The 16,624-nt window shown below is 32.4% G+C and overlaps 1 protein-coding gene across 7 annotated transcripts in view; it reads right to left on the reverse strand.

Moving 5' to 3' along the window:
- Positions 1 to 511: 511 nt before the first annotated feature.
- The window catches only part of LOC143244051 (lysine-specific demethylase 5A-like), a 68,660-nt gene continuing 52,547 nt past the window's right edge, over positions 512 to 16,624 (reverse strand). For 5 of the 7 annotated variants that reach the window (XM_076488052.1, XM_076488050.1, XM_076488055.1 and 2 more), the window contains 5 exons: positions 14,407 to 14,494; positions 13,597 to 13,796; positions 11,916 to 12,008; positions 10,640 to 10,979; positions 512 to 10,288 (listed from right to left, as the gene is read on the reverse strand). In XM_076488052.1, the coding sequence (XP_076344167.1) occupies positions 10,062 to 10,288; positions 10,640 to 10,979; positions 11,916 to 12,008; positions 13,597 to 13,796; positions 14,407 to 14,494 (948 nt within the window). In that variant the 3' untranslated portion in view covers positions 512 to 10,061. The remainder of the gene's footprint in view (positions 10,289 to 10,639; positions 10,980 to 11,915; positions 12,009 to 13,596; positions 13,797 to 14,406; positions 14,495 to 16,624) is intronic. The other 2 variants (XM_076488053.1, XM_076488051.1) reach the window with 1 other exon arrangement.

Below are 16,624 nucleotides of genomic sequence, written 5' to 3' on the forward strand. Positions count from 1 at the left end.
ACTACAAACACCATTTCCAGTTCTCTACAATACCATAAGTCATCAAAATGTCTCATTATAGCTGACCAAGTTGTAATACTTACTTTCTATGCAGAGACAGGACACCAGATGATATATCTGAAAGTTCTAGAAAATGTCTTGCATTAAACATCCACGATATGTCTCTGTACAAGTTTTCAAGAAGCATCTTACCACGTATGTCTGTGGTATCCTGTGTAGACCAGGATTCCACAAAACAAGATATCTAATACTGTACCTAAATAAAGCCTCTTTGGAAATAATATAACAACATATTCTTGCAATAAATTTTACTCCTGAATGTAATTCAAAGATAAATAATTAGGTTGGGTGGTAAAGCTACAATATTTAGAAGTGAGGTTAAAGCACAGTCAGGATAATATATTTAAAATGTGTATAACATGGGTGGGTAACACAACTACAAAGTTTGAAAGGTTAATACCCAGGTTGGTAAGACAAATAAGACATATTTCAAGACCTATTTTGCATTATATAGTCTTAAATAAATGTTATGTTTATTGTTTTTGAAAATACGAAGACAAGTGGTGGAAACATCACTCCCATTAGTTGTAGGATACATTTATATTCTATGTCTTTACAATAAACACTGTATTAAGAAAATGTGTTAACAGGAACCAAGCTTTGCTATATATGCTGGGTTCAAAAAAATGATGGTTACATATATCACAGTTGCTATTCCTGGTAAAGCAGCATACAGTAATAAAAATAAAAAATACAGCAATTTACTAACAGTGGACGAACAGCACACACTTATAACAATAATAAACATATCAATAACTTGTTAACAATGGAAAATCAATAAATAAGTTATAACAAGAAAAAAAGTCAAAGTTACTAACACTGAAAGATCAATATACAAGTCATAAAAATAAAATATGTCAACAAGCTACTAACAGTGGAAGACCAATATACAAGTCATAAAAATAAAATATGTCAACAAGCTACTAACAGTGGAAGACCAATATACAAGTCATAAAAATAAAATATGTCAACAAGCTACTAACAGTGGAAGACCAATATACAAGTCCTATCAATAAAATATGTCAACAAGTTATTAACACTGAAAGACCAATATACAAGTCATATCAATAAAATGTGTCAACAAGTTATTAACACTGAAAGACCAATATACAAGTCATATCAATAAAATATGTCAACAAGTTACTAACACTGAAAGACCAGTATACAAGTCATATCAATAAAATGTGTCAACAAGTTACTAACACTGAAAGACCAATATACAAGTCATATCAATAAAATGTGTCAACAAGTTATTAACACTGAAAGACCAATATACAAGTCATATCAATAAAATATGTCAACACGTTACTAACACTGAAAGACCAATATACAAGTCATATCAATAAAATGTGTCAACAAGTTACTAACACTGAAAGACCAATATACAAGTCATATCAATAAAATATGTCAACAAGTTACTAACACTGAAAGACCAATATACAAGTCATATCAATAAAATGTGTCAACAAGTTACTAACACTGAAAGACCAATATACAAGTCATATCAATAAAATGTGTCAACAAGTTACTAACACTGAAAGACCAATATACAAGTTATATCAATAAAATATGTCAACAAGTTAATAACACTGAAAGACCAATATACAAGTCATATCAATAAAATGTGTCAACAAGTTACTAACACTGAAAGACCAATATACAAGTCATATCAATAAAATGTGTCAACAAGTTACTAACAGTGGAAGACCAATATACAAGTCATATTAATAAAATATGTCAAGTTAATAACAGTGGAAGACCAATATACAAGTCATATCAATAAAATATGTCAAGTTAATAACAGTGGAAGACCAATATACAAGTCATATCAATAAAATATGTTAACAAGTTACTAACAGTGGAAGACCAATATGCAAGTCATAACAATAAAAAGTGTCAACAAGTTATTAACAGTGGAAGACCAACATTCAAATTATAACAAGTCAAGACATTAATAAAAGTGAAACACCAACATACAAGTCAAACCAAAACATTGTCAATTTACTATTTTGAAGAATCAGAAAGTTTAAGGAAATGTCATATGAAGGATGAAACTCAGTTAAGAAAGGTAGCAACATCTTTTTGAGGGTTTGTGAGTCATGATGACATATTTTATATAACTAATATCAGAGTTTTTATAAAGCAGTAGACTTTTTATGGCAAAAAGACTCATGAAAAGAACCACATTATGACAGTTAATTATATTTTTATATGGCTAGTGGTAGTTAATTTTATTATTATTGAAAGACTACATTAATAATTGCTTTAATAAGCTAATAAAATCAGTAGTTAATCCCAGTTTCTTATTCCATGGCTACTCTCCTGATTGCCAGGTACTTGGTCCAGACAAAACTGATTTTTGATATTAAAAGAAAGTGTCGTTGTTGACTTGTGTATCAGGAAAATTGGTGACACAAAAATGACTCATAGGTCCATGTGGGGCATCATGGTGTGAATTTCCAGGAACATTATTTACCTATGTGTCCATTAGGGGCGTCATGGTGTGAGTTACCGTGAATGGTGTTAACCTGTGGGTCCATTTGAGGCATCACAATGAGACTTAACATGAAAATGATAAACCTATGGGACAATTTGAGGCATCACAGTGTGACTTAACATGAACATTATTAACCTATGGGTCCACTTGGGGCATCACGGTGTGATGTGTACAAGCTGAGTACGTATTGACAGACTATATTTTAGAGATGAAGACGTTTTTCTTAAGAAAGTTTACAGAACTACAATGTTATTTTACATTTTGCTACAACAACAGACACAATGGTTTTGGTTTTGTTTAACTGAGCATATCACTAAACATGCAAAACAATTTTTGTATTTTGATTAACTACTTTGTATGGTTTGGAAGTTTTGAAAGTGTTTACAACCTAGCAACACTTCAACTGTTGTGATACACAAAGTACTTGAGGACAAAAAAAATCATGTTTCTAAACATATGAAACAAACTGGCCATTACTCAGAAATCAATTAACTATTGAGGCAAAAGCCTGAAGGCACTGTTACATTTAACATTATGCAAAAGTAAGGCATAAAAAGCAAAGTTTAAGTAACTAGTAAATGGACATTTAAAACTATTATTTTCAGATGTCTCTCTGCTGGTATTAGACAACAGATACAGCTCTATTAAAAACATGGAACTCTTAAAGAACACATAGCTCATTTGACAGGTACACACATCTCCTATAACTTTTTCTCCAGTTCTTTCTACATAAACTGAACTTCATGTAACAATTCATCATTGTTAAATTCTTTTCCTTCAATATCTTGAGCAAACAATCACGTATTAGTTACAAACTCACTTGTTTCAAACATGTTCAACAGTTTACATATACCATATTTGTTAGAAGTTAATCTTTGCAACTACTGTTGACAAAACATAATGCTCATGCAGGGCTAATACCACCAAAACCCTTCTAAGTTGTTTGTAGTTTAAATATAGTTCTGAATTTAGGTGAATACATTAAGGTGACTGTTTAGCTCAGTTTATCATCACTAGTTCTGAATTCAGGTGAATACAAGGAGGTGAGAGTTTAGAGCAGTTTATCACAACTATTTCAGAATTCAGGTAAATACACAGAGGTGACTATTTAGAGCAGTTTATCACCACTAGTTCAGAATTCAGGTAAATACATGGAGGTGACTGTTTAGAGCAGTTTATAACCACTAGTTCTGAATTCAGATAAATAAAAGAAGGTGACTGTTCAGTGCAGTTTATCACCACTAGTTCAGAATTCAGGTGAATACACAGAGGTGACTGTTTAGAGCAGTTTATAACCACTAGTTTTGAATTCAGATGAATACAAGAAGGTGACTATTCAGTGCAGTTTATCATCACTTATGTATTTGCATGAAGCTTTATTTAATCCTCCAGACACACACTGTTGAATTGAAGCTCTTAATGGTCACAAAGGCCGTGCAATTGTGAAATAAGCAAGCTTATAATATTCCTACTTACGTTTAATTGAGAAACATAACATTTATTCCTACTTATTAATAAAAAGAAACTTGCTACAACATGAGATTTGAATTGTTTAAACATTTTTTGCTTTCAATTGTTACACACATATTCATAACCACACCTTAAAGTGTAGCGGTCATGAAAACTATTAAACAGCCAAAATGTTTCTCCAATACCGAGTCTCAACAGTTTTGCTCTGATTTCACATGGAGGTGACATCTAAATTTTTACACAATTTTTTTTCCTTCAAACTTTATCTCTTCGAAACTTTGTGAAATTTAAGTTCCAAATTCCTTTGTATAATGTTGTTTATAACAGTAAGCCATTGAATGTTAGTAGTGTTAGTCTAGTTTTCTTTTAATTTTAACAGCAAAAGATGTAGTTTCAGAGATTCAAAATAGTTTTGAAATAGAAATATTTTCTAACAACTGAAGAAAGGTGATGTTGGGGACAAAACAAAGTATGTAAAAATATCTACCAGTTACAAGTTAAAAAAACAAAGACCAGGTGAAGATGTTTCATAGTTAAAAGTAACAAGTGAGATAAAAATGCCTAGTAATTAAAAGTTAGTAATGATTCAAAGTCAAAAAGATGCAAAAAATCTGGTAAAGATATTTAGAGGTTACAAGTTACTTATGGTCTAAAATTAACATACCACCACCAACAGGTGTTAAAGATACTTACGAGTAAGACTACTGGTGTTTATTAATGGGCTGGAGAATTCTTAAAGCTACAGCATTTATAAGATGAGTGAAAGTTGTTAGAACAACTGAATTATGAAAATGCCACAGCAATAAAACCTAATAATAAACTTGTTCAGGCTTTTGTTCATAAAACAAAATGCAGAAAGATAAGATTCATGACAGAGAGAGAGAAAGTATATTTCTGTGAAATAAATAAAACCAATGAATCAACAAAACATCAGTTAAAGGTTGCTCAGGAAATATAAGAAGGCACAATTAGAGATAAAATGTCACTAGTCAAAAAGTAATTATTTAAAAGGTAAAGTGTTTTAATCATTTCTTAGTTCAACATCCACAATAAAACAAGTAAAATCAAAAATCTATTTTACTACAGTTCATAAAAATATAAATGTCATTAATAATCTGATTATAAAATTTGGTCACAATTTAAAATTTATTTACGACAAAGAGTTATTAATGTCTCTGTACTTCAAACTAAGGAATAGTAACTGAACAGATAAGAATATTTAGACCAACACATACTCCTTACTTAAAGAAGGTAAAAGTTATAATTCTCCTATACTGAAAACTTGTATCTGACAGGTACTTACCTCCTCTTACATAAATAGTTATTATCGTTCAGTGATGCCCTCTATATGCAAAACATTTGTTTATGCATGCCTTAAACCTTTTCTCTCTCCTCCATTAGAACTGACTGATTCCACTGCATCTCTCATCATTCATCAACACTCCACTAACAAGAGTACGACATACTCTCACTATGCACTCTCTGTTCACTTCTACTGAAATATCACTTGAGTTTTGGCAGAAGAAAGAAGCACCAGTTTTGAGTGGGGAGGAAGGGTGGGAAGTGAGAGAGGAGGTCAGTACCTAACAAAAATATATTTTTAGTATGAGAAAGTTATAACATCCAATACATTACATTGCCTCTTCTCATATAAATAGTTAAAGCCCCACACTGAAAAGGTGGAAGGACTGGTACAAGGGAAAAAAAATAAAGGAGTATCCTTTGAAAGCATTTGAAGAAATCTCTCTGAGGGAAGACAGAATCTGAGACCTGATGTGGGGCACTGCTCCACTTCTGAACACTTCACCTTTCATAAACAGATCTCATACATATGGACAGAAAATGGAAGAGCACATCCAAGTGGTAGAGAACTAAATTCTGATTATAATCCAAACCATGTGATATTTATGCAACACTATGCTAGAAATTATAAAAGTGGATAAAATTAAAGGATGTGCTGCTACATTTAGAGCAGCTAGAGTGTGATGGACCATACACAGCAAGTCAACTACATCCAAAACCCAACTATCTGGTGAAGATAGGAAAGAAAATCATACATCTTTACCTCATGTTCATGAGACTGGAAAGACCCAATTATGGGGAACCAACATTCACATGGGGGGGGGGGAGAGGATGATGGGGTGAACTGCAATTTTGATATATCACTCACATTTACTTTTATGTTTCGTACTGAAAGATATTCCATAGTCTACACCAGCAGAACACTGCCACCCTACTCTCAACTGAACAGTCTTATAATCATTTCTATATTTTGTTTGTATTTCATTTACCCATTTGGGAGGATGCCTGCATGGGTCCACCACCCCAGCTGTTTGGAAATGGAAAGTAATAGGAACTCCATAGTCAAAAAGGAGGGTAAAACATGATGGAGAGTCCAGAAAAATGGTAACACTCGAGACTGTACAACGAGTAACCAGAAAACTCTATTTTTAAAATCAGACCATACTGATTTATTCAGTACAAGGTACTGCCGGGATGGGCAGCTATCCCCTCATGTTTTACCCATGTAGTCTAGGGGTGGGTATGGTCCAGGATGGGCAAATATCTTTTAAAATTTCCACAAGGATAAACTTCCGAGAGCTGATATGGAGCATCCTATATCTGCAGTGTGCATTGCATGGCCATGGAAATATAATATGCAAGTCAACATGGCTTTGTAGCATGGATTTGATCTGTTAAAGAATACCCAGTCAGGCACCAGTTGCAAACAGAGTGGGATCTGGACAATGATCCATATAGTGCAAAAGGGCCCCTGAAAAGGAAAAATATCTTACCCAGTCAAAGTCTCACTGAAGAATGTCTACAGGCTGAAGACAATAACCCAAAGAGGGAGAAAACTACAATCTGATATAAATAGCAAGAGACAAATGTATTGTGAGTAGTCTTAAGTACTTCCAAGAGACAAGGAAGATGAAATGACAAAGAAAAAGTAAGGTTTTAAATTGGATAAGAAGACATTTGGAATAAAGTATTGGAGGAAGACAATAAAGAGGAAGAAGTCATGCAAATTAAGAGTTGAACCCAATTGGTAGAAGGAGAAAGATCACAAACAGAGGGTGGCTGCCAAGGAAGGAAGAAGTGGGAATGAACACTACAGAAGGAAGCCACGTTAGTAATATAACAGAGAATAGCACGTACAGAACACAGAAGTCTATCTGGATCAGGATAAAGATAAAGGTGTGAAGTGGAAGGAAGGAAAAATAGCTAAACAAGAAGTCATCATCGCTAGCTGCTGAAGAGTTAGGGATGAAAACAATGGAAAAATAAACAGATCACCAACACCCATAGGCAAATATGAGAGGAAAGGAAGGTAAAACAAGGAGCACTGGAAGAGTGTTAAGAACATAGGCAAAGTTAGGCAGTGCAAAACCACATTATTAACCCCATCCAGAAGGGTAGCCAACTGTGTCAGACTACAAATCTGGAAAGAATACAACCACAGAAAGTGCAGGAGAGATAGGTGCCTATAGATTTGGGAAAACTAAAGATGTGGAGCAGGACCACCAAAAAATCTGAGATTGAAGAGACAGAAGGTCCTGGATCCCAAAGTCAAGTAAGGAAAATTTGCAGAATGCAATCAGTGGGTTGATCAGAAGTAAAACCTTGGACCTATAAACTGATCACAGAAAACATTCCACTTGTGTTGAGAAATTTTAATTTAGGGAAAGCAAATTAAACAAGCCAGAAAAGAAGCTAATCATCAGAAGAAGCCAAATCTCCTTGCCAATGAACAGAGGAAGTCAGGTGCAAAGAAAGAGGAGAGGAAGGTTTGGATAAAACACTAGTAACAGAGTGGTTAAGAAGAGATGTAGTCAGAAGAAGAAATTGCAGCAGGAAAAGCCTCTGAAACAACAGCACAGATGGTCAGGAAGGAGCTATAAGGACTGAACATGGAGGGGGATCAAAATTACTCAGAAAAAAAGGGGAAAGGGAGGATAGGCATGTTTGTTCAATCCTGGCTGAAATGTTAACAGCACAAAATCAGAGATCAAAACCAAGGCAATTCATGGTTAAAGGATGAAGCAAAGGCTTCAATGTGAAAAGTACCCCACTTAAGATATATGGAGAAAGTTGATGAAGAGGTGCAATGGCCTGTTGGCACAGCAGATCTTGTACCACCTTGGACAGACACTGGTTGGTGGCAGGATTCCAAGTCAGGGAGAAGGAAAAAGGTTACCAGAAACAAAGGAGATAAGTAAAGAAATAGTATGACAAATACCTATGATAAAACTCTAATAACCCATGAATCTGTAGTGAAAAATTGTCAAAATCATATTGTAAAGCTCTCACTGGTCAGTATCTTAAACTACCGATGAGATTTTTATCGACACTGAATAAAATGACAAGATTAGAAACTCCTTGAAGGGGAAAATAGGACAGGGAGAGAAAGACTAAGATGGAAAATGGATAGGGACTTGTTGTGGTTCAAACTGTAACAAATGTAAAACTAAAGAGGAAAGGATAGAGTGTTGATGTACAAATTACCCTAGATTCCAAAGTCTCTGATACAAGATGGAAAAATATATTGCCAAAATAAAAAATATGCAACTCCTGAAGAGAAAGACACAGCAAACGAACCAGGGACAAGGCATATGACCCAGAAAATCTCAACAACAGTGAAATCACCTGTGTTAAGTGGGAGCCAAAGAAGACAAACAAACCAACAAGGAAGTAATAACAAATTATAAAAAAACAAGGAATTGGATGAAACATCACGTACATGAAATTTCATGTCAAAAAGTGCCATATTAGGCCAAGCTGATTCTGCATGAGAGTTAGAAAAAGATATAGCAAAATCTGGTGGCGTAAAAATGCTATCAAATTGTCATTAGCCCAAAGAGATTTGGCTTGTTTGGAAGAATTAATGGGGCAAGTTCAGAAGAAGAAATTTGACACATATAATGATAATGTCCTCTCTCACCTGTAGCCAGTGAAAATAGGAGTAGAGGTAACACTCAAAGTGGGAACAGAATCTTAGGATTCACTGTAGAAATATGTTTGATGTAAAATATGAGTGTGTGCAAATAGAAATAGATACTGGGAAAATAAGTTATATTAAAAGATTTCTTCAATGTAACGATAAAAAAAGTAATGAAGAAATCCCGCTTCAGAAATTAAACTACTAAAATCATAAAAATGGTTTACATGAAGAACACTAAAAGAAAAACATCTAAACACGAGTACTACCACATGAGAAGTGACAGTTCGGTAGAAGTGGATAGAGGGTGAGATGCATTGGAATCAAGTCATTTCTGACGGCATGTGTGAAAATATTATTGCATACAGAGGGCAGCATTGAACGAGGCAATGTACTATATCAGAAACTAGTTTTCAACTTTTCATCTCCTGTTTTATACAGAAGCCTCTTCATTATGAAAATGTTGGTGATTGTTAAATATACTAACTTATTTTTACAAATGTATGAAATATTTAAATATTACCAACTTCTGAAAAAATGCATTAATCTTTTTAAAATGTTGATATTGTAAATTAAGTATCACAACTGACAAGTCATAAAACTGCCAATTATACAAAATAATTTAATTCTCTATCAATATTCTAGATTACTGTAGATAAATAAAACATTAGTGAATTGAAATGCAGCATACACTGGTTGCTAACATTTCAATATTTAAAATATACAGTTAATTACTAAAGTAATGCTTTTGAATTATTGAAAATGTTTTCCTAGAGTAACACTGATTTAAATACGAGTTCAAAGTGATTATAATAATATTTATATTTATGAATGAATGATATCCACACTGTAAGCTTGAAAATTAAGCACTGTTTTTTGTTTTGCTTGGCATAATTGAGAACTATCTGCTTCTTTCTCAGTTTTGGAGTTAACATTTCAAAACACAATAAGTTTGGTAACAATTATGTTTAAACTTTAATGTTTGATTTGTAACATAAAAGCATAAATGACTATTTAAAAAAAGGTTTCACATCCTGAGAACTACGGCAACTTCCAACGTTGATCGAGTGAAATATAAACGACTTCTTCCATCAGTTACATCAACAGGTCCACAAGTTTAACAATATTTGGTACAGCATCTAGTGTGTTCTCCTTCTCTTGTAAACAGTCCACTGGTGAACTAGAGAACTCACTCTTAGACATACAGCCAGGGCAAATGTAATCTTCAGTTTCGCTGACATCCTTCAATTCTAGTCCCATGCAGTGAAGGTGAAACCATTCCTCACAGCCTCCATCACACTGCACCCAGTTGACAGCATCTCCTGAAGAATAAATGTACTCTAAATAAATCTAGAAAACACTTGCAGACTTGACAACAAACAACTCAGCACAACTTCACCATAATCTAAATAAACTAGGAATGCAACTCGGTGCAAATTCCATAAACATAATTTACATAAACCAAGAATATAACTCTTATTATAGACTTAACAAACCATCTACCACAACTTCAGTATCAGTAAACATAATCTAAACAAACAAAGAACATAACTCGTACAGACTTAAGAAGAAACAGCTTAGCACAACTTCAAAATTTCAGTATTAAATTAAAAGCTATGGTTATACTTTCTTAACATCTTTTGCTGTAACAGCCATATATTAAACCAGCTTACCTGTTGGTCGTAAACACTCTATAGCTGCACAGGAATCTTCTTCCTCTTCGGACAGGACAACCTGCTCCGTGTTCATTGGTTCTAAATTGGACTCTAATTCTTTGCCTTTGCTAATCTCAGTCATTACCTGAAAAGTCTTTTTCATGAAAGAACTCACCTGCCTCGAAGATTTAAAGTCAGAGTTATTCTTGCAGTGAAAACTTTTACTTTCTGATTCTGACCCACTGACAAGTGATTTCACACCTTCATACACTTTTATCTTCTTTGATTTAAAGTGATATATCTCATCAGATGGAGTGTTTAAATGCTGCAACTTGGCTGTAACTAAATTCTCTTTAACCTAAGCATAAAAAGGTAAATATTTTTGATATATTTTGTAAAATATTTCTCATACTAAAAAGAGATTGCTCACAGTAACAATAAATGTACATCATAAATATTTGGTGACTATTAAATATTACTTAAATATTATTAAAAATTCTGTATATGGATCCTGATATTTTTGCATATTTCAAAGATTTATCAAAGACTAAGAAACTGACAAAACAAATTCAGTTAAAATAACACAAAGATGCAGTTTATGTAGCAGTTCTGTAGTTTAGTTTAACAAAAATAATGTGACTTTCTTTACATAATGTACTTACTACTAGATGTAATCAAAATGGCAGAATTACTATGTGAAACAGCTCTTATTACAAACTTTATTCCTGCTAGATGTTGGTGAAAGGCAATTACTCCACTTACATTAGGTTTTATAAAAATACACAACTTCATGTTTCCTTTGTTTGTTTGTAATATTTTATTTTGCTCTTATTTAGCTTGGAATGAAAAATATTTTATTCGTGACAAGAAACCGACTTGAAATAAAAATATATCTCAGAACGGCTGGTATGGGTATTAACACTTTTACTCATAAGGAGAGAACAACGTTTTCATCTTTCTAGGTCATCTTCAGGTTACGAAAAAAAAATGTTTAAATGTGATCATTCTGAGATATACAGAATTTGTTTTGGCTTCTCTCAAGTCAGCAGATGCTATTCAAATAATTTTTTTATTAAACTCTAATAATAACTTATTAGGAGCTCCTCTCCACATTCATATCTACTGCTATAAACAAGGTTGTATTTTGGAACACCACATAACTAAGACAGATATACATGTTGGTTGTCTTTCTCCACAGAGCATATCTTAAGACAATGCAAAAATATTGCATTTATTAATTATTTCAAAAACAAAAAAGTATCACAATAATAATAGTTTTAATACAAATCATTACCTTCAATTTATCAACATGTTTTACATCTTCCAATATTCTCTTTTTAGTGTTTTTGTTTACTTCAAGATTTTCACAGATCTTTAAATCAGTTTCCTGATAAAAAATCAAAATTTAGTTTATGGAAGGAAATTACACCACATATATGTTTCAATTGTAGAAATACAATCTGAGTTACTTACATGTACTAGTACAATTGATATTGTCTCTGAGTAACTTGCATTTACCAGTGCAATTGATATTGTGTCTGAGTAACTTACATTTACCAGTACAATTGATATTGTCTCTGAGTAACTTACATTTACCAGTACAATTGATATTGTCTCTGAGTAACTTACATTTACCAGTACAATTGATATTGTCTCTGAGTAACTTACATTTACCAGTACAATTGATATTGTCTCTGAGTAACTTACATTTACCAGTACAATTGATATTGTCTCTGAGTAACTTACATTTACCAGTACAATTGATATTGTCTCTGAGAAACTTACATTTACCAGTACAATTGATATTGCCTTTGAGTAACTTACATTTACTACAACAATTGATCTTGTTTCTGACTAACTTACATTTACCAGAACAATTGATATTCTCTCTTAGTAACTTACATTTACCAGAATAATTGATATTCTCTCTGAGTACCTTACGTTTACTATAATTGATATTCTCTCTGAGTAACTTACATTTACTACAATTGATATTGTCTCTGAGTAATGCACATTTATCAGTACAATTGATAATGTCTTGGAGTAGCCTACATTTACCAGTAATATTGATATTGTCTCCAAGTAACTTACATTTACTGGTGCAGTTGATATCGTCTCTGAGTAACTTACATTTACTGGTGCAGTTGATATCGTCTCTGAGTAACTTACATTTACCAGTGCAACTGATATTGTCTTTGAGTAACTTACATTTATTGGTACAGTTGATATTGTCTCCTGAGTAACTTACATTTATTGGTACAGTTGATATTGTGTCTGAGTAAGTTACATTTACCAGAACAATTAATATTGTGTCTGAGTAAGTTACATTTACCAGAACAATTAATATTGTTTCTGAGTAACATACATTTACTAGAACTGATATTGTCTCCGAGTAATATACATTTATTAGAACTGATATTGTCTCAGAGTAATATACATTTACTAGAACTGATATTGTCTCTGAGTAACATACATTTACTAGAACAATTGATATTGCCTCTGAGTAGATTACATTTACTACAATTGATATTGTCTCTGACTAACTTACATTTACCAGGACAATTGAATTTGTCTCAAAGTAGCTTACATGAACTAGAACAATTGATATTGTCTCTGATTATCTTACATTTACTACAACAATTGATATCACCTTTGAGTAACTTACATTTACTACAACAGTTGATCTTGTCTCTGAGTAGCTTACATTTATTGGTGCAGTTCTCATTGTCTCTGAGTAACTTACATTTTCTGCAACAATTGATATTGTCTCTGAGTACCTTACATTTACTACAACAACTGATATTGTCTCTATAGTTACTACTTACATTTACTAGTGCAATTGCTATTTTCTCTGAGTAACTTGCATTTACTAGTGCAGTGAAATACTATAAGTACATAATCTTACATGAAAACAAAAATCTCTGTTATATGTAGAGTATGGTAATGAGAAAAAAATTAAATAATTAGTACATTACTTCATCTTTGAGAAAAGAAACCTTGGACATGGAGTCATCAGAAGGCTTGGATGCTTGTAATATTCTCCAGATGTCATAAGTTTCATCAATGGTCACCTCTAGTAAATCTCCTTCCATCATCAGTTCTTCTAACTGATGCTTAATCCATTCAGGCAGTTCAAAGATGGGTGATTCTAATGAAGACTGTTCATCCTGAAACGCTATAGAGTGGAGGAATGTCATTCACTTCTGAAGGTCACCATTTTGGTAGTACAATATTTTAATCTAGTGTTTCATTCACATCACATCTGTTGACTAAAGGTGACTACTTCAATACAATTTTAAGATGTGTTCTTATTACATTTCACTTGTAATAAATCACTTGTTTCACATGTTCTATGACAGCAATATTTACAGGTACATCCAGTAACAACATGTTTGGAATACACATAAGCTGGATTCCTATAATAGCATATAATGACTTTTCAAACGTGATAATATTTTTTCTAACAAAACCTTCTTGCATATATTTCTGTCCTCCATTTTAATAATCTAAAATAAATACTTTTCAACTAGAGAAAAATAATTTGTTGTAACTTCTTTATCAACATGACAACATGAATGTTCTAACTTACTGGTTAATAAAGCATCCATCAATTGTACTGTTTTACTCACCTGGTCACTTTCTGCTGTATGGGTTTCTTTATCAACATGACAACAAGTATGTTATAACTTACTGTTTAATAAAGCAGCTGTCTATTTTACTCACCTGATTATTTCCTGTTGTATGGGTTTCTTTATCAACATGACAGCAAATATGTTATAACTTACTGTTTAATAAAGCAGCTGTCTGTTGTACTGTTTTACTCAGTTGGTCACTTCCTGCTGCATCAGCGTCTTCAGTGTCAACAATCTTATTCTGTAGGTAAAAATACCATAATTCACCTTGTACTATAAATCAAACTGAACTATAATATAAGGTATCCAGAAAAGTGTTATAACTGTGAGATTCACTTTATTAAAGGTTACAATAAATTTTAATCCTTTAGAGTTTTAAAATTAATCTTCTAGGAAAATTTATCCATCATATTTGTGGACAGATCTGACAGGAATTACACCAAACATTTCATATTTACCTTAGAAGCAGGAAGTACTGGATTTGTGGAAATAAAATAGGTTTTATTCAATGAAATTGGAAACTCATACCAGTAACTTTCTTTCTAGGTTGAAAAAAACAAACTTCCTGCCAAAAAGCCTTGGTTGTACCTTTCACTATAATTGCATATTTTTTCAACTTAATAATGATGGAGAAGTTCAAGTGATATAAATAAAAGTAATTTGATATACAAAGGCAACAGGTAATAATATCAATAAATATTAAATGCATATGACAGATCTGCTGGACAAAATAATGTCAGAAGTACACATTTCTCTTTTTCTTCAAAAGGAATAACATTATAATGTTTAATAACATTCGAGTAGGACATACATTCACCACAGTTACGTTCACATTATTTTTGTGCTGTTTTGTGTAGTAATTTGAGAATGACTTTACATTTCAAGAAATGTTATACTTTTACATATGTTGAAATTTTTTGTTAGACTGAAGTATAAGTACACAATTATTTTCAAAGATTGACTTGAGGCTATGAAATAGAAATAATAATAAGGAATGTAAACAGAATATCAAATTTTTCTATAGAAGTGTTCTACCTAAAATTATGTTATCATTGATATTTCATCGTTTCACAAAGAAAAATCTTTCAACATTTAGTTCTGCATAGCTTCAAACATATTTTTGCCTTTTTTTTTAGTCAATCCTAAAATACACATCACATTAAAATGATTTTGAGTTCTCACCATTTCATTGCAGTCCATGTCATCATGTCCAGTCATGTTCTATCTGATGACTGTGCATCTTTGCAACAGACCTGCAACTTAGTTTCCAATTGCTAAAAACTTTGTCCTAAGACTGTTATGTTCAAAACATACACCTGAATCTCTAATCCATAATCTATCTAGAATAAAGAGCTGATAATTTCTTAGGACCCACTCTAACAGTTTAACAGCACAGGAATCATAGTGCTGCATACACAATTCGACTAATACGTTTCTGTGAGGAAATATTGATTAATTCTCTAGCTGCTTCAAACATACAAGTGTTGAAGTGATATGGATTGTAAGAAACTTTCTTTTGATTATGTTGTGTAACATTGTCGAGGATACATGGATAACTTTAGTATTTGTTAATTTTCACTGGCTACAAGATGTTGCACTTTGTTTATCATGGCTGCAGTACAACTTGTTGCAGGTCTCTTTCTGAATGGCCAGGCTGTTGATCTACATCCTTTTGTTTCCCAATGCCATTAAAAACAAGGGATACACCTGTCTTAAAAATTCTAATCCTCAGTCTAAATACATCTTTATGATACGAGTGTATGAATATTGTGTGTTGGTTATGGTTATTGCATATGCTGTTTCCAAAAGTAATCAGTGTTTCTGTGGCATCTAACCACTTATTAAATATCAAAATGTAGTACGACATATGCCATTTCACAAAAACTTTATATTATCTGTGGTTGGCATAATTTATTGATTTTTTTATTCAAAACTTTTTAACAACAAAACTCGATGTTAACAATAATCGTGTTTGTACTTCACATCTTATGTTTCATCAATTCTCTTGCAAATTTATTATGTTTCAAGGTGTTCATCAACCATTTTTAACCTTACATTCTCCCCTTGTAACAGACTATGCCAGTACACAGACAACCAAAATAAAAACAAAAGAAATTTTATCTTCATAAACACTTTTCCAGTGAGAGATGTGATTAGTGACATCTTGGATCATCACCAACTAATCACAAAGAATAGCACCTAATTTATAATTTAAGGTTAAATGAAATGTTTTCATTTTTGTAATAATTCTTTATTCTCATGAAATTTCTATCCATAGTCTACCTAGTTCTTTAATTTTTAATTGAATTCACTGTATTTATTGATATTTTAGTCTTTTTCACTATTTTTACTACACTTTACATTTGCATTT

Source organism: Tachypleus tridentatus, chromosome 2 (genome assembly GCF_004210375.1).
Source record: "Tachypleus tridentatus isolate NWPU-2018 chromosome 2, ASM421037v1, whole genome shotgun sequence".
Lineage (NCBI taxonomy): Eukaryota > Metazoa > Arthropoda > Merostomata > Xiphosura > Limulidae > Tachypleus > Tachypleus tridentatus.